A 22,629-nucleotide genomic window follows, 5' to 3' on the forward strand; every position below is an offset into this window, starting at 1 on the left:
ACCAATTCTTATTCGTCTTTCAATTTTGTGATTTTACCATAAAAAAGGCAATGTTTCAAAAATATTGGGTTATATATATTTAATGTGCCATTATTTCATAAAAGATCTCTGTACAGAAAAATCTGGGGTTGATCACTTTTGTGTTGCATGTGTTTTGGACTGAGCTGAAATTTCACAGCTCTAGGCTGCCACCTAGTGGCCATATACACTAAATACATTTAATACAAAACATCCACAGTGGTAGCTGCAATGTTCAGGTCACATTTAAAAAAAAAAAAAAAATGAAACAAACAAACTCAATAGTTCTCAGGCCTGCTACAAGAGCCACACAGTCAGACTTCAGACTTGCCCTCCTCAGAAATTTACGATCCCAAATACATCATTTCAACTACAGATTTATACCATCAACTGTAAATCTGTAAATATTTTTGGTTCAAAAACACAACACAATTGAGGATGGGGGTCGCTCTTGTCAGACCTGGGCTAGACACATTTCACAGTCTATTACCTTCTGTGTGTGTGTGTGTGTGTGTGTTATTTGGAGGATCCGGCGGTAGGCGCAGCCGCTCCTGCCTTGCTCTCGGGAGCCTTGAGCACGTTGAGGCGCTTGTGCATGGAGGTGCTGGCTTTCTGGGTCACCTCCTGCTCAATCTTATTCCTGATGGCCACCTCCAGACCCTGAGGGAGAGAGGGGGAGGAGGGAGAGAGAAAGAGAGGAAAAGAAAAGGGGAGAGAAAGAAAGAAAGAACGAGAGGGGAAGAAGGGAGAGAGAAAGAGGAGAAGAAAGGGAGGGGGGGCAGAAAGAGAGAGAGTTCATGCTAGTTCACGGACATAAGCTTTGCAAATAACCTCAGACATATTTTGGTTACAATGACAAGGTGATCCATTTGTAAAGTGTCAGTACATTTGTCAGTAACCTTTTGAAACTAGCACTTTGCCAGCAAGCAGTACTTTGTGGGCAGTTGTGGTAAAGTTTGTTTGCTAACATAACATAAACTAGCGTGCAGACACCTCGCAAATAACCTCAGACTTATTTTCTGGTTACAGTAAGGTTAATTAACAGTAAGTCTGGTTACACTAGGTCATTGGATTTTACTGTCTATTTCTCCTTTTTTTACAAAATCTAAGCAAGAAAGGCCAAACAAATAAGATTAATATTTCAGCACGGCAGTCTATAACTATAAGGGTTTCTCATTCTGACTACCATTTCGGTGGTGAGTGACGCAGACACAGGCGACACAGAACTTCGAAAAGTTCACACCGGCGTTGAGGCAACGGCATAGTAATTGCTTGGAGTCGACGCAGAAGCATAAATCAGCCTTAAGGAACATTCAAGCTACAGTGCGGTATAGGAGACAAAAACCAAGAGGTGTAAAGAATAGCAGAGTGGATGAATTAGGATTGGGATGAATGCAGAGACCTCTGCATTTATCCCAATCCGTGAATTACTGAAACACACTCAGCACACAGTGAACACACAGTGAGGTGAAGCATACACTAATCCCGGCGCAGTGAGCTGCCTGCAACAACAGCAGTGCTCAGGGAGCAGTGAAGGGTTAGGTGCCTTGCGCAAGGGTACTTCAGCCGTGCCTGGTTGGGGGTTCGAACCGGCAACCCTCCGGTTACATGTCCGAAGCGCTAACCAGTAGGCCACCACTGCCCTCAAATAAAAAATAAAACAATATGTAAGCTTCTGTTCTAGTATCACACATGGGAGAGGCCGGGTCATTCTAGGCCAGGTCAGAGCTGTATATATTGGGCCCTGTGGGGCGCATGTGTGATGCACAGACAGAGACTGTCTCTATCCGCGGTTTAAATAGAACACAGCCTGTTGTGACATCAGTCTCTCAGTAGGAAACAATGCAATGTGAAGGTCGTGCGGGCTTTGGAACCCTCCCAAAGCGCTGTCTGTCTGCTGCTGCGGCGGCTATCGCTTACCCCGGTCAACATGACATTAAACAAACAAGTCAGCAAGGGGTCATGTCAACATGTCTCAACATACTAAACAAAACAGTTCCTCCAGTTTGTGCTCCATCCGACAAGAAATGGTCCCTCGAGTCATGCCAAGCACAGTCAAGCCACCCCTAGTGGCAACAAAAGTGGAAAAGAGCGTGCATCACAAGCTTTGCTACGTACGTCAAAGGCTTTCAAAATTAGCGTTGGCGCTGCGCACACTTGGCCAAGGTGCCAAGATAGCCCGTAGTTGCCACAGTCCTCGGCCCTGATCTGCAGTCAGAGTGATTTCAGCTGTCACCTCGGCCGGTCACCTTATCTAGATTAGCTATAAGTGGCCTTCTGTTGTAATAGCTCGCTAATATGAATTATGACAGTACAAGTGGACATGCTAGCGAATGGCAGCAGTAGGTTCATGGTGAATTTAGGATGCTATAACATTAGCGACTAGGCGGGTGGCACTGGTGACAGCTTGGCTTACTGTCTAGGTCACATTCATCTATTGTTGTCTATTTCTGGACCATGAATGAACAACAGCGGAGATCAGATAGAAGCACTGACAATAACGGACTGATACGAAGCAGACGCCCTACTTGAGGGGCACAAACAAAACACACTTACAAGTATTCGCCATCACTCTCTCGCTTTGAGATTACCTTTTTCAGTTTCTGTTGCTGGACCACTTGTGCTTTCTTGGGTGCGATTATCCTCCCTTAAGATGCAAAAACAGAATAAAGTAACTTGACAAAGCGTTCTGAAATAGTTTTAAGAAGTATGTTTAAGCCCTGTTTAGGACGTAATGTTAAACCTCCGCTAATAACTGCATTAGCGAAAGTATCTTACAACAGATAAGACGTCGTGAGGAGTTATTAAACAAATCACTATAGTACCATTTATACGTTTAGGGACACCCGCGTGATATTCCGGGGGAAATGTATTTAATTCCTCTTCGTAACAAAGTCGAGTTGGATGTCATTGTCATGCTGAACACAGTGCAAAAGTTAGAATACCCTTCTTTCACGTGTTATCCCCTCTCGTCGATGTTACCAGCTACTGAAGAGCCAAAATGGCGATTACACTGTGGCGTAGTAGTACAAATCTTTTTACTACTACTTCTCAGTTGAAGAAATTGACATCCAAGGCATTGCAATGACACATTCTTACCTCCTTTCTTTGGACCTTTCTGTTTCTGAGTCTGTTTCTTCCCACCGCCGGGTTTTTGCGCTTTAAATTTCTGTTTACCTTGAGCCATGTCGACCACGCACACTTGCTTCGGTATCGTAGAGCGAACTGTAAATGAATGAGTCCAGATGCATTGTGGGATAGAGGAGGTTTGGTGAGCTCAGAAACGGCACTCTAATGTAGGCTAAGCCAGATAGAGCCATGAAGAATCATAATAATTCATAACAATAACATTAAACTTAACAATATGTACACCAACAACAGTTATTATTATAATTATTGTTGCTATTGCCTATTATAGGCCAGTTCTACAGGGTAAATCAGACTAAAAGGCAAAAACCAAGCATGAGGCGTTTGAGAGGTGATCTTTTCCTCTTTTATTTGCATTTAACGTGAAAGAGACGCTTCTTTTTTTTTTTTTGTTCATGTCGGCCGCATACAGCTTTATATTCATATATGTATAAAAACATCCAGCTTTATTTTCTTGTATTTTTTTTTAACCTATTCCCACAGAGTACAAAAACTGAATGTCATTGTGATTAATAATCAGAAGAACAAGAACAAACCTAGACTAAAAGAGAGGCCTTCTCCACCAGACACAACCACTCACCACCACTCTCCCACTGGTCACAAAGGCACCGAGGAGAACTCTCATTGGTTGAAAGCTTACAGCACCATTCATCGCTGCATTTTGGCAACACAAACTGATTTCATCTCTTTTGGGGGGAGGGAAGTTGAGGACATAGGTCAGTATGGGTTGGGTTTTTTGTCCATCGATAGACCAAGTCCTTTGTGGTACTGACTAAGGGGGGACAAAACAGGCTGCCATTATTGCACAGCACAAAACATTTGCAAAACAAAGTTTCAATTGAGATTCAAAGCTACGAAAACTTTTTGAACTAACTTTTTGAACTAAACAATTTGAACTAATTGGGAGGGAAATCCCCAAAAAAAAAAAAAAACAAAAAAAAAAAAAAAAAAAACAAAACTACTTTCCATTTAAATGGGCCTTGAAACCTATTATTGCCATCAATTCATCACATGGATAGAACACATATTGTTTTATATAGAATTTCCCCAAAACTTAAAGAAAGTATTTCAAAAAATACTGAGGGTAAAATGGACCTTCCCAAGATGGCCGTCTGATTCGACCTGTAGAGTGGCATCCTTGCACCAAACTCCACTGATTCTGGCACTTTGCTTCACTGGAGTGGGATGGTGTGTGTGTGTGGTGCCAAGAGGGCCTCCTGTATAAGTTTGTAAAACAACTGTATTGTCACTAAGAGTCACATTTTATATTTATACCTTTACAAAAAATCAATGTTAAAAAAAGAAATGATTATAATCATAATAATAATCATAAAAACAATGACAAGTCACAGCCAAAGAAGATACATCAGAAATAAACGGAACCATGGGACCCCGAAACCTATCATACATACAGACAGGGTGACAGAAATTTGCTACATTGCTCTCCACCGTTTATCTCTCCCTCTTTCCTCTACAACAAACAATGAATGAATGAATGAATGAATGAATTAATGAATGAAGACAAAACAAACAAACAAACAAACAAACAAAAGCCCATATCAAGACAGAGGTGTTTACCAACCTCCACCTTCAAAGTGTGACATCCAACAATAAGTGAGTGTGTGAGATTGAGGGACAGTGTGTGTGTGTGTGTTTGGGGGTGGGGGTAGAGAACGTTGAAGGTAGAGTGGATGACGGCGAACAATGCAAGATGAACCCCCGAGACATTTGTGTGTCTATGCTTTGCCTTTGTTGTTTGTTTTTTAATCCCCTACAGTACCCAATCGTCTTGTAGCTGTGCTATAAATGGATAGATGGGGTTAATAGTGTGTGTGTTTGTGTGTGTGTGTGTGGTGAAGCAAGCTGTAATCTCCAGCTTTATAAGAGAAGTTTCTTTCCCACCGCCCTCAGCTCTCTGATTGGTCATCTGTGCTGGTGGAGTGACACCAGGATTTGGATCATCCTGAACCCCTCTGTGTCGCGGAACATTCGCCTGTGAACTACACTGACCGTCGGAACTCTGGACTTGTGATATCATTGAGGCTGTGATGTCATCTGCACTTGGCAACCATGAAGAAAAAACAAACAAACAAAGCGTATCCTGGAAATGTACTTTGACATCACAAAAACATTACCCTAAAGAAGTTCTAGGTCTAGAACGCCCACCCCCCTCACCAAGAATTGATATGTATATTATATTATATACTCTGTGCATCATTCAGCAAAATAACTGGCACAGTTGCCGTCACAACTTGGATAGCTTAAAGAAGGAAGAGGTTGGTTAGCCATGATTTAAGTTCTTATTTGTCTGTATTTACAATGTTACTGTGCGACAGGGAGGACACTGTGCGACAGGGGGACACACATGGAAGGGTATCAGGTAGTTTGGTAAACACAGGAGGTCACAAATGTCAAGCTCCATAGTACCAAGTAACTAGCCTCAAAGTATGAAAGGACTACCTAGCAGAGTACACACTACACATTTGCAGATAGTCTTTGATTTGCTTCCATTTAACGGCGAATGATCTTGCAGCTACAAATCAGATAAAAGTAGAAAAATTGGACGTTTTGCACGACGTTTTGCACAATATCAGTGTCATGAAGAGGAGCTTTTGTTCTACTCAGTTTGTCCTCCACCAACTCTGTTCAGTGTCTGTCAAATACGGCACAGCTTTCTGTGAAAGCCAACTGGCATTGGTCTCATTCTTCTTGTTTGATCAGGTTTAATTATTATCAGATTTGGTCTAAAAAGGAAATTGAATATCTGCGAGGACCCACCTTACTGCTGCTAATATTTGTTAGTAAAAATTGAGAAGATGGGAGAAATATTTGAGCTTTTAGTTGGGCATGGCTCGCACAGTAAGCACACTTTGCCCGTTTCTAAATCTCTTCTCTAGATCTGATCAGCTCAACTTGAGTCTAAATCTAGTCTCCATCCCCTCCAAGTCAGGTTGAGAGGATTTCTGTACATTATGTACACTAATCACTAAAACTACGTTCATATTTACACTACGTCCCTCCCATTGAGGAAAATGATGGTACTGTTCTGGGGTCAGTACAGTCCTTCGGTGTTTGTCATTGTACCTTTATGGTGCTTTACTGTTCACTGGTAGCAGGAGCGGAGGCGGGGGTGGGTGGGTGGGGGGTGGTGCTGACAGCTTTCGGACAGTGACAGACATTCAGACAAATGGCAAAAAATAATATGTGTGTTTGAGAGAGAGAGAGGAGAGGAAAGCATGATTGTGTGTGGTAAAGGATTGTGTGTGTGCGTGTGTGTGTGTGTGCGTGCTAACAAATATGCTTCCCTGGGTTAAGACTGTCCGATTGTGAGTCTGGCAACATCAGTATACACCACAAGTGTGCATGTGTAACACTTGTACACAATATGTGTGTGCACGGGTGTGTGTGTGTGCACACATCTCTGTATATTTGTGTGCAACTGCAGCATTTGTATGTGTGTGTGTTTAGCGTATCTATAGTCCTTTATTCATATCATTGTAGTATGCCTTTGCGCATTTTTAGTGTGTGTGTGTGTGAGTGAGTGTGTATGTGACATTTCCATTACCTCATGTGAGCAGCAATGAGTGTGTGTGTGTGTGTGTGTGAGAGAGAGAGTGTGAGAGATAGTGTTTGTGTGTGTGTGTGTGTGATGGTGATGTACCACTAGTAGAAAGAGTAATGCAGAGAACCAAAGTGAGTTGTGGTCACGGCTGTAGTCGAGGTGCAGCAGCACTACACTGTGCTGCGCTGCCCCACCAGACCACAGGGGGGCGCTGTGGGGCCTAGAGGGCGGTGAGGCGGCCGGTCAGGGCAGCCTGCAGCTCGGAGGGGAGGAAGACGCCCAGCTCAGTGATGATGCCACCTGTGATGAGCTGGTGAGGGGTGACATCAAACGCCGGATTCCACACATCTATACCTGTATGGGGGGGGGGGAGAGAGAGAGAGAGAGAGAGAGAGAGAGAGAGAGAGTCTAAGGTGTATTATTCAGCGAACTCCTTATTCTTTGATTGACTTTTTTTTGGCTCTACAATGTCTTATGCGTCATGTTAATACAGCACTTTGAATTGAACATTGACAGACAAGATAAGATAGATAGAAAAAATAGATAGAGTAAAGGAATAGTGAGAGGAAACCATGAGAGGGTAGAAAAGCAGGGGGGGCAAGAGAGAAATTATATACAAAGGGAGAGAGAGATGGAGAGAAAGAGAGAGAGATGGAGAGGGTGAGAGAGATATGGAGAGAAAGAGAGAGAGATGGAGAGGGTGTGAGAGAGAGAGAGAGAGGGAGTAGTAGAAAGAAGACACTGCAGCCTAATGGAAGTCAGGCGGATATTATCATCTCGTTCCGACCAATCAATCTCTTCCCTCCTCACAAGCCCTTTACTCACATGCACTCTCTGTCTAACACACACTCTCTCTCTCTCTCTCTCTCACTCTCTCTCTCACACACACACACTCTCTCTCTCTCACACACACACACACACACACACACACACACATAAATGTCATGCCTAATGCCAACATGTAACTGTGTCCTCCAGGGGTCTCTCCCTCCCAGCATCCTCTGGGGCAAGAGCAGCAATGGCAGCAGATCCCTCCCTCTTTCTCTATCTCCTCCAGCATCCTCTGGGGCAAGAGCAGCAATGGCAGCAGATCCCTCCCTCTTTCTCTATCTCCATTTTCCCTCTCTCCTCCACCACTATCTCTTATTCCTTCCGTCCCCTCCATCCTCCCCTATTCCTCTAGCTCATCTTCTCTCCCCCCCCTCTCTCATTCTCTCTCTCTCTCACATCTCCCCCTCTCTCTCTCTCTCTGCGCCCCCTCCATCCCTCCCCCAGGGCAGTGGGACTCATTAAAGCTGGTCTTTAATTACTCTAATGTCACTGACATGACACTGCGCTCTCTCTTGCCTTATTACTTCCTTACACCTCCTCAACTCGTCATCTCCTCCTCCTCCTCTCTTACACCTCCTCATCTCCTCCTCCTCCTCTCTTACATCTCCTCCTCCTCCTCATCACCTCCTCAACTCCTCCTCTTACACCTCCTCATCTCCTCCTCATCTCCCCCTCCTCTCTTACACCTCCTCATCTCCTCCTCATCTCTTACTCCTCCTCCTCTCCACCTCATCTCCTCCTCCTCTCTTACACCTCCTCATCTCCTCCTCATCTCTTACTCCTCCTCCTCATCTCCTCCTCCTCTCTTACACCTCCTCATCTCCTCCTCCTCCTCCTCTCTTACACCTCCTCCTCCTCCTCATCACCTCCTCAACTCCTCCTCTCTTACACCTCCTCATCTCCTCCTCATCTCTTACACCTCCTCCTCTCCACCTCCTCTCTTACACCTCCTCATCTCCTCAACTCCTCCCTTACACCTCCTCATCTCCTCCTCAACTCCTCCTCCTCTCTTACACCTCCTCCTCTCCTCCTCATCTCCTCCTCCTCTCTTACACCTCCTCCTCTCCACCTCCTCTTCTACACCTCATCTCCTCCGCCTCCTTCTCCTCCTCCTCATCTCCACCTCCTCTCACACCTCCTCATCTCCTCCTCATCTCCTCCTCATCTCCTCCTCCACTTCTACACTCTCCTCCTCTTCTCTACTCAGTCTTCCACTCACCCCGTTTTTCCTTTTCTTTGTCTCACTGCAATACCTTCACTTTTCCTCCCACACTCATCTGTGTGTGTGTGTGTGTGTGTGTGTGTGTGTGTGTGTGTGTGTGTGTGAGAGATGCTTTTGTGTAAGGTGTCTGTAAGGTGTGCATTAGTTTCCTTTTGACTGATTATAAAGGAATCTTTAAAGTCAAAGTATCTCTCTATCTCTCTCTCATACTGTACATATGAACAACTACCGGTACAAGAGAACAATCATAATCCTGTGCAGTGTGTGTGTGTGTGTGTGTGTTTCTCTCGCCTCCCTCTCTCTCCCTCCCCCTCCACCTCTCAAACAGATTAACTAAAAATGAAGTGCTTTTTCAAGATTTCTTTGTCGAGTGTCCCGACGTTTAGGTTGGAAGATGTAAGCAGAATCGTAGAAAGTCCCTCATCAACAGGGCAGTCTACAGGAAGTACAGGAATAGGATGACACTTTATTCTGCTAATCAAGGGCTGTGCTCCAATTGACATACTTCTGTACTTACAATACCTAATATGGTATACAGAAGTATGTGAATTGGAACTCTGATTCCACACTTTCACTCTGTCTCTGTATGATTATTTTATTTCATACAGTAAAGACTATTGTTATGTGCATTTCTGTGAGCAAAATTGAAAAATCTCTCTCTTCACTTTTTTTCTTTTTTTGTTTTTACCCCTAAATTACCCTTCAACCCATTATCTTTCTCTCTCCCTTCTCATTTGCTTTCCTCTCTCTTTCCTCTCCTCTCTTTCTTTCATCTCTCTTTCCTCTCCTCTCTTTCTTTCATCTCTCTTTCATCCATCTTCTCCCTTTCCTCTCCTCTCTCCTTTTCTCTCTCTTTTTCCTCTCCTCTCTCTCCTTTTCTCTCTCTCTCTCTCTCTCCCCTCTCTCTCCTTCTCTCTCTCTCTCTCTCTCCCTCTCTCTCTCTCTCCTCTCTCTCTCCTCTCTCTCTCTCTCTCTCTCTCCTCTAAACCCATTTCTCTCGCGCGCCATCACTCTTCTGTCTTTTCTTCACATGCATTTCAGAGCAATGCATTATTCAGCGGCTCGAGCAGCTTCTACTTTCTAAAGTGAGCAACACACACACACACACACACACACACACACACACAGGAGTACAGTATCCTTTGAGAGTGGTTGAGAGTGTCAATCTATTGCTGTCAGACGAACATCTTTTCCACACAAAAGTGAAGTGCTCTGAAATAGCTGCAGAGAAGATTCTATTCAATGTGTGCGGTCACAAAACAGACACACAGATACACACACACACACACAAAACAGACACACACACACACACACAAAACCTCCACACACACTGCGGTCATGAAGTTCATGAACCCTTTGAACCAAGAAGTTTCCATGAGATGTAGGTATTATATAATCTCCCTCTCTCTCTCACACACACACACACACACACACACACACACACGGACCTGGCGCGGCGACTGGGATTCCGTTGATGCTGGTGAGCTCCTCGGCCGGGCGCTGCTCGATCACGATGTCACGTCCACTCTCCAGGCTCAGGTCGCACGATGTGCTTGGCGCCGCCACGTAGAACGGAATCCCATGGTGCTTTGCGGCGATGGCCAGCTGGTACGTGCCGATCTTGTTGGCTGTGTCGCCGTTGGCGACTACTCGGTCAGCCCCGACGACCACAGCTATAGGCGTGGGAGAGAGGTTGCAGTCATTGACTTTATATAATAATGCACGCACATGTAAGTATTTCAACAGGTGCCAGACAATTAAATAACCAAAAAGAAAATAACACATGCTGTTTTTATTTTTGCTCCCAAAGGTGATTTAATTGTACAATATTTTGATCACTCTGGATAAATCTGACAAAGATTGTGGGAGCCCATAAGACAGTGTACAGTTTGTCCTTACCAAGAACTTCAGAAAATGAGACTTTCCAGGAAAACGTGTATTAAATAATAAATTGATAAATTAATACAAAAATACACTTGAGACTTTGACAAAGTTAGAAATAAAGTGGTTTCTTATTTTCAATAAAGGATCCTCACAAACTATGCATTCTATCTGACCAACACGAAATGTCACACTTCAGTCTACTAACTTCAGTGTTAAAAGTGACACACACACACACAAACACACACGGTCGTACCGGTGATGCCCTTCTCCCTCATGGTGAGCGCGGCCATGCTGTCGGTGATGAGCGTGGCGGGGAAGCCCTCGGCCACGGCCTCGTACGCCGTCAGCCGTGCGCCCTGGTTGTACGGCCGAGTCTCCGTGCAGTAGACACGCTTCAGACGGCCCAGCGAGTGCAGGGAGCGCACCACACCTACAACACACACACACACACACACACACACACACACAGGTGTGTTAATACAAAAAGAAAAACATACACACACATTCAAAACACACAACAAACACAGAGTCAAGGAGTAGCTGAGAAGCTGGCTTCTTTAGGTGGCTACCAGTACACTTTGGCTATTGTGAAATCTGTCTGCTTAGAGTGCGTTATGTCAGGTGTGTATACTGAAGACACAATTTGTATATATCTCCAGTTATAAATAAATATACTGCTCAAAAAATTAAGGGAACACTTACAGTTTTCCACAATTGTTAAAACACATTTTTTGAAACCTTCCACCCTTTTCTCCATTCTCAAACTACATTCACAGGGTGTCTGACAGTTTTTTCAAAATAAAACACTTGCCTCAAAAGTTTTACTTGTGCTCAAAACCAAACAGTGTCAGAGTACCTATCCAGTGTTTGAAGTGTTCCCTTCATTTTTTTGAGCAGTATATATATTCATTTTTTCCTGAATCTACGCCACCACTGCTACCCTCTCTCGATTTGCTGAATTTAATTACGGTCAATTCAAAAATATACTTCATTTTTATAGCAAAATCACAACGATTGGAAACTGCTTCAGATTAGTGTTTCACAGTGACTTAATTTCAGCCCAGAGTGACGGCATCAGAACCACACCGAGATCAGGCCCAAATCTGGCCTGAGTCTGGGCCAGGACCGTTTCCATGCCAACCGCTCTCTCAAACGCTACTCCACTCATGGCATCTCCAGTGTGTGGCAGGTGAGAACGCCGACAGTGATAATGAATGCAGAGCAAATGTGTGTGTGTGTGTGTGTGTGTGTGTGTGTGTAACATATCATCATGGTGAGAAACTCCACTCAGGTGTGGGTGGATGACAACTATACACACACACACCCACCCAAAGGTACACACACACACACACGCACGCGCACACACACACACACACACGTACCGAGTGCGGTGCCGTATCCGGCGGTGGCGAGTGATCGGTGTTGCAGTGCGTGAGAATGCTGACCGAGTCCCTCGGCACGCCGGACAGGATGTGCTGGGCACCGAAATTCCCGATCTTTCGGTTGTCACTCACGTCCCGCTCCAACATCTCCTCGATCCAGCCAATCGCGCTGCAGAGGAGGCGGGGACAAGCACAGTGAAAGGTGAGACACCGACATCTCATTGGTGGATACATCTGTCAAGCCCCCTGCATTCACATGCATAGATGCCCTCCCATCTTTCTGCTTTGGTTGTTTCCATTCAGCTGGTTCATAAACAGTAAGACCAAGAATAGTTTAAAATATTTTTGTTGAAATACCACCTCTCTCTCTCTCTCTCTCTCTGGGGCAGCCGTGGCCTACTGGTTAGCGCTTCGGACTTGTAACCGGAGGGTTGCCAGTTGAACCCGACCAGTAGGCGCGGCTGGAAGTGTCCTTGAGCAAGGCACCTAACCCCTCACTGCTCCCAGCTGCTGTAGCAGGCAGCTCACTGCGCCAGGATTAGTGTGTGCTTCACCTCACTGTGTGTTCACTGTGTGCGGAGTTTGTTTCACTAATTCACGGATTGGGTTAAATGCAGAGACCAAATTTCCCTCACGGGATCAAAAAAGTTTATATACTTATACTTACTCTCTCCCTCTCTCTCTCTCTCTCTCTCTCGCACTAACACTCTTTTGCTCACTCTTCCTCCCTTTTTTAGTTATTCCTCCCACATTTACCCCCGTCCACCCCCTCCTCCCTCCTCCCCCACCAACCCCCTTGCATTGTGGGGGTCCTGACTCACAGCTCTGTGCTATCATCTGTAATTTACCTCTCCTCTCATCTCTCCTCTCATCTTTTCATCTCTACGCTTTACCTCTCCTCTCCTATGGCTCCCCTCCCTCCCTCCCTCTATCCCTCCCTCTATCCCTCTATCTGTCTCCTCATCTCCCTCTGCCTCTCTCTCTCTCCCTCTAGGTTTCATTTTCAAGCGTTCAAAGTTGCCGACAGTGTTGTACAAAACCAGGGGGAATGAGAGGTATGGATAACCCCCCCCTCCCCTCCCCCCACATATCCGAGAGATTCTTTTGTTTGCCACCTCCTCATAGTCATCACAATCTTTACTGGGAAAGATCATTTTCACTCCTAGTTCCCTTTCTCTCTCTCCTTCACTCTCCTCATCCCCCTATTCATCCAGCCAGCCAGCAGCTAATGCACAAACCCTTCCTATATCACTCCCTAACTCAATGATCTCTCTCTCTCTCTCTCTCTCTCTCTCTCTCTCTCTCTCTCTCTCTCTCTCTCTCTCTCTCTCTCTCTCTCTCTCTCTCTCTCTCTCTCTCTCTCTCTCTCTCTCTCATACTTTCATCCATTCATCCATCCATCCCTCCTCTCCCTCACCTGTCAGAGTGCCTCTCCTCTCTCTATCCCTCTCTTTCTCTCTTCCTCATCTGTCTCCGAGTGTCTCTCCGCTCTGTTTCCATGCTATCGTTCTCACAGCACTCCTACTCTTCTACACTCATCCCTCCATCCATCCATCCATCCATCCATCTCTCCCTCCCTCCCTCCCTCTCTCTCTCTTCCTCCCTCCATCCCTCCCTCCCTCCCTCTCTCTCTCTCTCCATCCATCCCTCCCTCACCTGTCTCGGAGTGCCTCTCCACTCTTCTCCATGCTCTCGTTCTCGCTGAACTCCATGAGTTCGCGGGCGGCGCGGCCCATGTTGACGGCGGTGGGCCGGGCCGAGGTCAGGTGGCACAGCGACTCGCGGATGAAGGCCAGGGGGTCGTCGCCGCCGGCGCCCGCACGCAGCTCCACCGCCAGGCTCAGGCAGCCCACGATGGCGATGGCAGGAGCGCCGCGCACCTGCGGAGGGAGGGAGAGAGGGATGAGAGGAGGAGAGGGGAGGAGAGGAGGAGGGAGAGAGGAGGAGAGGAGAGGAGGGAGAGGGAGGGAGAGAGGAGAGGAGGAGGGAGAGAGGGAGGGGAGGAGGAGGAGGAGGATGGAGAGAGAGAGAAGAGGGGAGATGAGGAGAGAGGGAGGGAAGGAGGGAGTTAGGGAGAGAGAGAGAGGAAGAGGGGGAGAGATAGAGGGGAAAGAGGGAACGAGAGAGAGGGGAGATGAGAGAGGGAGGGAAAGAGGGAGAGGGAGAGAAAGGAAGAGAGGGAGACAGAAAGAGAAAGAGAGGAGAGAGCGAGAGAAAAAGAGAGAAGGATGAGAAGAGAATAAGGGGAAGAGAGAGAGGGAGATATGGAGAGGAGGGGAGGTCACTTGTTTATTAAATCACTCTTCAATTCATTCCCATTACAATGCTACTAAAGCATGATTTAGAGGGGCTGGATTGGTGCAGTGTTTTGTTACATTTTCCAAAGAGAGAGCACAGATCATCGCCAAGGTCAATAATCCACTTTCGTCAAAAATTCTTTCTCGTGATGTTACAGAAAGTGAAAAAAAAGATTCTTAGATCCACCCATTGAATCCAAATCTGTTTGTCCGATTTAATTCTACAGTTTCACGGAAATTGGGGCCGTGGTTTTGCGCAATCCTGTAGGCAAACGACCTAACGTACGTAGTACACATGTGTTTTTAAAGAAACACAGACAGGAAAAGGACAGGGTTCGAACACTTCCTGTACCTCAGAGAGAGAGAGAGAGAGAGAGAGAGACCCTTACAACAATAAAAACAAAAACAATGCTTGAACGTTCTATTTGGTTCCCAATCTACTTCCTCTACTTTAAGATAACATAATGGAATGTTAAAAAGGAAGTCTTGTGGGGCCAACTATGATGCTGATAATGGAACTCTCTTGAAAGGGTCTATAGCCTAAACGACAGAGTGGTCTGAGTGTGGAAGAGAGCACAGCCAGAGCGAGACACAGGAGAAGCCAAATTGATTTCTGGTTTATGAGGTAAATCCAATAAGACTATCCTGCTAAGGAGCCCCCACCCTCTCCCAAAACTCACTGCAAAAGAACACAAATCACTTACAGCTCGTCCACAAGGACCGTTATTGGCATGACAACGGCCGACTCATGTTTCGAGACACTCTCTTGTTTCACTGTTGTTGCCGTTATTCTACTGTTGCAATGTCTCAGAATTAAGTCAGAGAGAAAGAGAGTGCAGAAAGAGAGACAGAGAGAGAAAGACAGAGAGAGAGAGAGAGAAAGTAGGACAGAGAGAGAGAGAGAGAGAGATGGACTCAGGGAGTTGAATATAATTTTCTGAAAGTGAATATAAAACGACGAGCTGTTAATGCTCCTTATGCTGGATGTAGGATTTGGATTAGCTCGTCGCGCGACAAAAACTCCAGCCGCCTAAGCCAAGCTTGAGTGAGAGCGAAGGGGGGATCCCCACGAAACGGAGAGGATCCCCAGCGGATTAGTGACAGGTCTGGACTGGAACAGAAAGTGTCAGCAGCTTCCTGAACTCTCGACCTCGACACTGGGTGTTTTGCGATCAACAGAGAATTGGCTTTTGGACGGGTTATGTTTAATATTTTTTGAACCTTAGTGCGCCAGTCCACATTTCGACCAGTATTGAACGGAATCGAGGATGCGTCATCAACATATGGTGTAGTGTGCATTACGGACCTGTCGAATGACACACCCGTTTTGGTTAACAGGGAAAACAAAAATTTGGTGCCAGCTCCGAACCATCTTTTCAGGTTTCCAAACCGACAAAATTTTGGTCGATTTGCTTGAAACAGTTCAACATCTGGTGAGTGAACCAGATTGGACACAGCTCTCTGTTAGTGGAAAAGGCCTCTGTGACAACCTGACCTGAGGAGGATTCTTTTTACTCAAAAAAGGCTAAAAGGTGCTTCTCAGGCCTCCAGTGAGGACACATCACATAAACAACTTCAGGACACATCACATACTGTAAACGTCTTAACATAAACGACTTAAGCCAGGACACATCTTACAAATGTCTTAAGACAGGACACACATTCCATTCTTTCTTTCCTTCTTCACCCTCGAATTAAACTCTTGAGCTCCAGACTTTTTACTATGGCACACCAAAGCTGTAGTATAACTGTTGCGCCCCTGTGCCTTGCAGTGGCAGTGTAACAGTAGCCTCAGCGTGGTGCATGGGCAGAATCAGCTCCGCTGGTGTGAATAAAAGCCATGGCGTATTGTAACTGCCTGTGAGCGTCCAGCTGTGGCGTAGTACTGAGTGCTCCCTGTCCACAATGTCCATGTTCAGTCATATTTCTCGTTCGTAATGCAGAGCGACGTGAGTGACAAACAAATAGAAACTGGCCGTCTGACAACGGCTCTGCTCAAATTGCCGTGCCACATCGCACTGCGCAGCGCGGTGAGAGTGTGTCGCGTCGCATGCGGATAGGACATTCCAATTGAAAGCAATGTAAATGTAATGTAAACGCTCACTCGAATCGCTTTGCAGATAGGACATGTTGTAAGGCTCACATTTTTTTCAGCACACTGGAGCTCACTATGTTTTTGTGTGTCGTCTTTTATCTACCACTAGATTTGAATTGAATATGTATTTATTTAACTCATATTTTTGATACTCCCTGTTGAGTCATAGCAATAACATAGCAGAACATGTTACAGTATTGTAACATTGTGTGGTGCAAGAGTGTCCGCTACTTTAAAAGCCAAACTGTCCCATCAAATAATAAAAAAAAAACTGCTCAAAGATTGTACGCCAACCTTTTCAGACCCTCCATACATCAGCCATTAAACCGCAGATACAGGGTGTCACACTTTAACAGGGTCAGGCTGAAGCTCCTCTTCGAGCACCACTACCCTAGCTTAATACTGAACTAAATCAAGGGATACTTATCTTTTGCCTGCTGTGATTGCTGTGTATTTGTATTGCGTAGTCAACTGTAATCTGTAGATAACATGCACTTATCTAACTCGTATGTCTAAGTACTAAGTCATTATGGACTGTATGAGTCTTATGCCATGTATTTACACTGTTCACAAATGGAGCTGCTATGACAGCAGTGTGTTATTTATCTATCCATCTATCTGTCTGTCTGTCTGTCTATCTGTCTGTCTATATGTATGTATGTCTGTCTATATGTATGTATGTCTGTCTGTCTGTCTATATAAAATATAGTTATATATTTCTTATCCATCACAGTGTATTGCTTCTTGAGGACCCATCCATGACTTTGGTACTGTTGGCATTTTGACCTACAAACATGCATGCCAGACACAGAGTGCACGAGCACGCACACAAATATGGACCCTTTCAAGAGAGTTCCATTATCAACATCATAGTTGGCCCCACAAGACTTCCTTTTTAACATTCCATATGTTATCTTAATGCAGAGGAAGTAGATTGGGGCCCAAATAGAACGTTCAAGCATTGTTTTTGTTTACCTTGTTGAAAGGGTCTATACACCTGAAGCTGAGCTCTGGTTTGACATATGAACACACACACACACACACACTTAATCACAGCTGCTGCTGACACCAGCAGGTAGAACAACATTTATTTCATACACACACAAACAACTTCCCAGACCATGATCAAAAACCTGATTGATAGACCCTTCAAAATCATAAGCCCTCTAACAAATTATTCTAACCACACGCACACATCTAACAGACATGCTTACACACATGTGCATACACACTTAAACATATACATACACGCCTAACCTCTACTGACATCCTTACACACACACACACACATTTACACACAAGTATACATACCTCTAACATATGCACACATGTGAACAAAACACACAAAGACACACACACACACACAGAGTATAGTGGTAGTGACAATAGCAATGACATCAGCTGATGGTGAGGTAATCGTTTGAAGTTGTCGCCCCCTTCGAGAGTGGGTGGCAGAGATTCATTCGCTCATCATGACATCACCACACGTGTATGTGTATGTGTATGCATGTGTGATACCTGAGTGTGTGTGTGTGTGATACCTGAGTGTGTGTGTGTGTGTATGCATGTGTGATACCTGAGTGTGTGTGTGTGTGTGCGTGTGTATCTGTGTGTGTTTGTGTGTGTGTCTGCGTGCCTCTGCACTGTGTTTGTGTGTTTGTGTGTGTGCATCTGTGTGTGTGTGTGTGTGTATCTGTGTGAGTTCAGCCCATTCAAGAGTGGGTGGCGGTCAGAGAGTTTACTCGATATGATATCAGCTCTTCCTCTCTCTCTCTCTCTCTCTCTCTCTCTCTCTACAGAGACCATGGCAGCACCTCAGCCTGCTAATGAATGCAGCTCCTGAACTTTCACACAAGCAAAGTGTGTGTGTGCGTGTGTGTTTCTAAGAGTGAAACTTTAGATGTATGTGTGTGGCTTAGAAAGAGTGTTACTTTCACAGTGGATATGTGTGTGTAGACAGTGCAGTGTGTGTGACCCTTCCATCACCTCTCTCTTTAATTGCCAGTGCTCGGGTATGGCAGGCAAATTTAATGAAGAAGCACTTCTAAGCTTTGATACTTATTAATGAAGAGTCTGCTATCTTAGAGGAGAGAGAGAGAGAGGGGAGAGGGAGAGAGAGAGAGAGATGCTCAGTGGCTCTGGGCTTTGGCCTTTGTTCTGCTAACAGACAAAACATCATGTACAAGCGCACACAAGGTTTTCAGTGGAACATATGCAATGTATAACGGAGAGCTAATGTGACAATCTGTTGCCTTGTCGGTCCATAATGGTGTGAAACAGTCATTAAAGCGGGGACAGTGCCCTGAACCGCATGAGCGGCAGCAACAAAAAAAGGCGGAAATCGGAGAGGTTATCAATAATTCATCTCGCAGATTTTTCACCCTCGGTGCTATAACTGTTTGCCAAACCAACCGTTCTTTATGGCTCCCCGCTGCGAGTTACCTGGCCGAGCAATCTGTCCGTAGCATTTGTTAACCTGGACACGATTAAACATTTATAAGGCGCCTATCCCCGTTCGCTCATCATGAGCACGCGTTGCACCGCACCGGAGCGCATTGCCTACCGGAGCCTCGGGCTGTCATCAGCCCAGAGAGAGGGCGTGAATCCGGTTTGTCTACGGAGCCTATATCCACTTGCAGTTTCTAATCTCTTAAAATAGACAGACCTACTACTAGCCGACCAAACAACTAGGCTACATAGCCATTATTTACAATAATAACGAACATGACTTGGCTTTTATTCTTTGAAATGTAACCATGATGGCCATGCGCATCATAACAAACACCCAGTTTGCACATTGAGTCCGACTAGATCGATAACTGCATGCTTGCGAAGGTTGCCCTTGACAATAGTACACCAGCCCTACAAGCTTGTGATGCTTGGCGATCCTGCACTGCTATGCAAATGATCAACTAGACGTGCACACACACACACACGGCATCTCCCCCCACGTAGCACACACACACAAAAGAACGACCCCGTGCTCCCGACTGACACAAAGAAACACCCGCGCCGCTATATACTGCAATTCTCTGTGCTGCAACTGGTTAAACTGTAAACCACCGACGGGAGGAAACCCACACGCAGGATGCACGAGCGAACCAGACCCGATCCCAGCCCTGATCCTACGGTCCCTGCCCAGAGCCCCGGTAGTTCTACTTGCCTTCATACTCTTGATGGCCTCATAACCGTCCTGGACCGAGCGGATCTCCTCGTACACCGTCTCGTGCGGCAGCAGCAGCTGATTGAGGATCTGCAGAGACCCGGAGCGGTACCGGATCGCTTCCAGCGTCATGGCCGCGGTCGGCGTGGGATGAGTCTGCGGCACGGCGGGGGTCTGCTACGGGGAGGGGGGGTTGGGGAGAGAGTGGTCAGGAGCAGGAGGAGGAGGAGGAGGGGGTGGGAGACTCTTAAAACACCCAAAAGCTCTCTCGCTCTCCTTCCTTCCCTCCCTCTTTTGCGCTCACACTCTTACCCGCGTGACAACGGGGCCGGCTCACTGTCCGTGTTTGCGTTGCTGGCAGGCTAGCTAACGTTCCTTGCCGAGACGACCTGGTTTTTCAAAGAAAGGGGGTAGCCGTAGCTCCAGTGCGAGGATATGTGGGTCTGTGGGTCGGTCGGTCGGTGGGTGGGTGGGTAAAAACGCGCGACAGAAACGTGAAAATGGGGTAGAGTCAGTCCTCTGGCGCACAAGCTCTTCCCTACACACACACACACACACACACACACGCGCGCGCACACAGACGGAGGGGGACCACGTGTCACTCCTTCCGACAGGAAGCCCCGCCTCCATTTGTCCACGCCCACCTCTTGCTCTCTCGGCTCGGGCACAAACGCTGTGCGCGTTTCCTCCCGTCACTCCACTCCGCTCCACCACCACGATCCCATACACTGAGACGGCGCGCGTTCATAGCGCTCGCTCGAGCGAGCGGGCGCGGGTGCACTCTCTCTCCTCTCTCGCTCAGCCTACTTCTCTCTCGGCGGCCAGGCGCTGCTCTTGTCTCAGGAGGTGAAAAACGCGCCCCTCGGTTCATCAGGATTAGCATAAACTGGGAACAGCGGTGGCAACCTCACAATGGGCCCGCGAGGCGGGTTCTATTCTTCCCTCAGAGAATGGCTAGAGAAAGGGGGATCGAGAGGAAGGCAGATGTCGGCTCTGGTGCTGCCCCCGGACCTAGCGAGGGGACTCGGGTCATTATTCACAGCTAGTCAATGCCTCTCCCCGTGTCTGTCTTTAACACATTAATGCTCTCAAGCTCTTTTTCCCATTCACTCACTGGCCTACGACCACAACCACACACCATTTTATTTAGTCTTCTTAGTGTCAGGACTTATATTGTCTCTGTAAAATCCACTTATTCTCACACAACTGTTCCTCACTTTGAACAGAGTTGTCTTGTTGCAGAGACTACATTCTACCACCTGAACACGCACACGATATGAGCCTAATAGCTTAAGTTTAAGTTTGGTTAGGTCTGAAATGAGAGCCAGGGACCACATCTGTATATCATATGCACATTTTAATATAGGTTTGTCATCATAACCATATCATAACATAATAACAACCCCATGTCGTGTTAAAACATTAGCCCACCTAAGCCTGATCTCCTCCAGCGTTTCTACTGTAGCTGACGAGGAGAGCGTAAACAAGCAAAAAAAGGGGGACGATGTAAGCAAACCCAAAGGAAAAGTTGTTTGTATTTATTTGTTTGTTTGTTTATTTATTTATTTCCCAACTGCAACACAGGACTATGTTAATGTGTTGCTATGGGGAACAGGCAGTTGTAGAACAGGTCAGTGTGTGTGTGTGTGCGAGAGGGAGAGGGAGAGAGAGAGGGAGAGGGAGAGGGAGAGAGAAACAGTGATCGGGTCTTGAGAGTCGGCAGCATTATTGGAAAGTGATGGGAGGAGGAGGAGAAGAGAGAGAGAGAGGTTTGGGATTCCTCGTCATAAGTGCCTTGTCCACTCTGTGCTGGGGTAAAAGTAGATGCTACAGGAATCCCTTACAGACCTGTGTGTGTGTGTGTGTGTGTGTGTGTGTGTGTGTGTGTGTGTGTGTGTGTGTGTGTGTGTGTGTGTACACATACTTCAGAGATGAAAGCAGAGACAGACATAAAATAAAAAGAAACCAAAACACCACCCCTTGCATACAAACACACACATCCACACGTGTGTCATAATCATTATATACATACATAGGCAATAGTGTCCTTGTGTTACGTGTGCTTGCGTTGATTGTTCTTGTGTGGACCAGAGCTGGCTTGGAAGCATAGGAGGAGGAACCCAGAGAACCAACATATACATCTACAGATAGGGTGTGTGTGTGTTTGTGTGTGTGTATCTGTATTTGTATTGGTGTCATTGTCCTATGGCTGTGTGTCTGTGTGTGATCTGAATTTATGTTTGTGTCAGTGTCATTATCCTATGGCTGGCTGTCTCTGTCTCTGTGTGTGTGTGTGTGTTTTTTGGGGGGGGTTGTGTGTGTGTGTGTAATGCCTGTAAATGAGTCGTCTCCGTGGCAACAACAGTGAGGCTAATCCCCGATTATGGGATGGCTTCCCCCTCTCATCCACACTATACATCACCCCCCAAACACACACACACACACACACACACACACGAACACACACCCTATCACAGTGGCACAACCCTCCCCTTGAGCGAGGGGATTAGTATAATCTGAGCAGACTGGAGCAGCCAGATTAGATTGAGCCCGTTATTACAGTCAGAGAGAGAGGGGGAGAGAGAGAGAGAGAGTGTATATGTGTGTGTGTGTGTGTGTGTGTGTGTGTGTGTGTGTGAGTGTGTGTGTGTGTGTGTGTGTGTGAGAATGTGTGTGTGTGTGTGAGAGAGAGAGAGAGTTGAGAGAGGGCAGAGAGCGGTCCTAACTCTAAACAGACAGGAGGTCCACTTGCTCTCTTTACTGAGGGACACGTGGGGATCACAAACTCAGCAGTTCTTCTAGTTTAGGGGGTGTGTCTACAGTTATTGTTGGTGTCTGGGTGTGTGTGTGTGTGTGTGTGTGTGTGTATGTATAGCTGCTATTGGTGTTTGTGTGTGTGTGTGTGTATGTATAGCTGCTATTGGTGTTTGTGTGTGTGTGTGTGTGTGTGTGTATGTATAGCTGTTATTGGTGTTTGTTTGTGTGTGTGTGTGTGTGTGTGTATGTATAGCTGCTATTGGTGTTTGTG

The 22,629-nt window shown here is 46.2% G+C and overlaps 2 protein-coding genes across 2 annotated transcripts; both read right to left on the reverse strand.

Annotated features, from left to right (window-relative positions):
• Positions 1-64: 64 nt before the first annotated feature.
• On the reverse strand, positions 65-3,268 carry c7h19orf53 (chromosome 7 C19orf53 homolog). Its single transcript, XM_048248084.1, has 3 exons — positions 3,118-3,268; positions 2,610-2,665; positions 65-678 (listed from the first exon to the last, which is right to left on the reverse strand). The coding sequence occupies exons 1-3, from the start codon at positions 3,203-3,205 to the stop codon at positions 535-537; spliced, it is 288 nt and encodes a 95-aa protein (XP_048104041.1). The 5' UTR covers positions 3,206-3,268; the 3' UTR covers positions 65-534.
• Positions 3,269-4,991: 1,723 nt separating this feature from the next.
• On the reverse strand, positions 4,992-20,243 carry mri1 (methylthioribose-1-phosphate isomerase 1). The gene is given in 8 exon segments (XM_048248003.1): positions 4,992-7,081; positions 10,229-10,453; positions 10,918-11,094; positions 12,047-12,082; positions 12,085-12,215; positions 13,703-13,926; positions 19,602-19,778; positions 19,914-20,243. Coding segments are annotated over 7 exon segments (1,059 nt in total). The 5' UTR covers positions 19,734-19,778; positions 19,914-20,243; the 3' UTR covers positions 4,992-6,947.
• Positions 20,244-22,629: the final 2,386 nt, after the last annotated feature.

This window comes from Alosa alosa, chromosome 7 (assembly GCF_017589495.1).
Source record: "Alosa alosa isolate M-15738 ecotype Scorff River chromosome 7, AALO_Geno_1.1, whole genome shotgun sequence".
NCBI classification, from domain to species: domain Eukaryota; kingdom Metazoa; phylum Chordata; class Actinopteri; order Clupeiformes; family Clupeidae; genus Alosa; species Alosa alosa.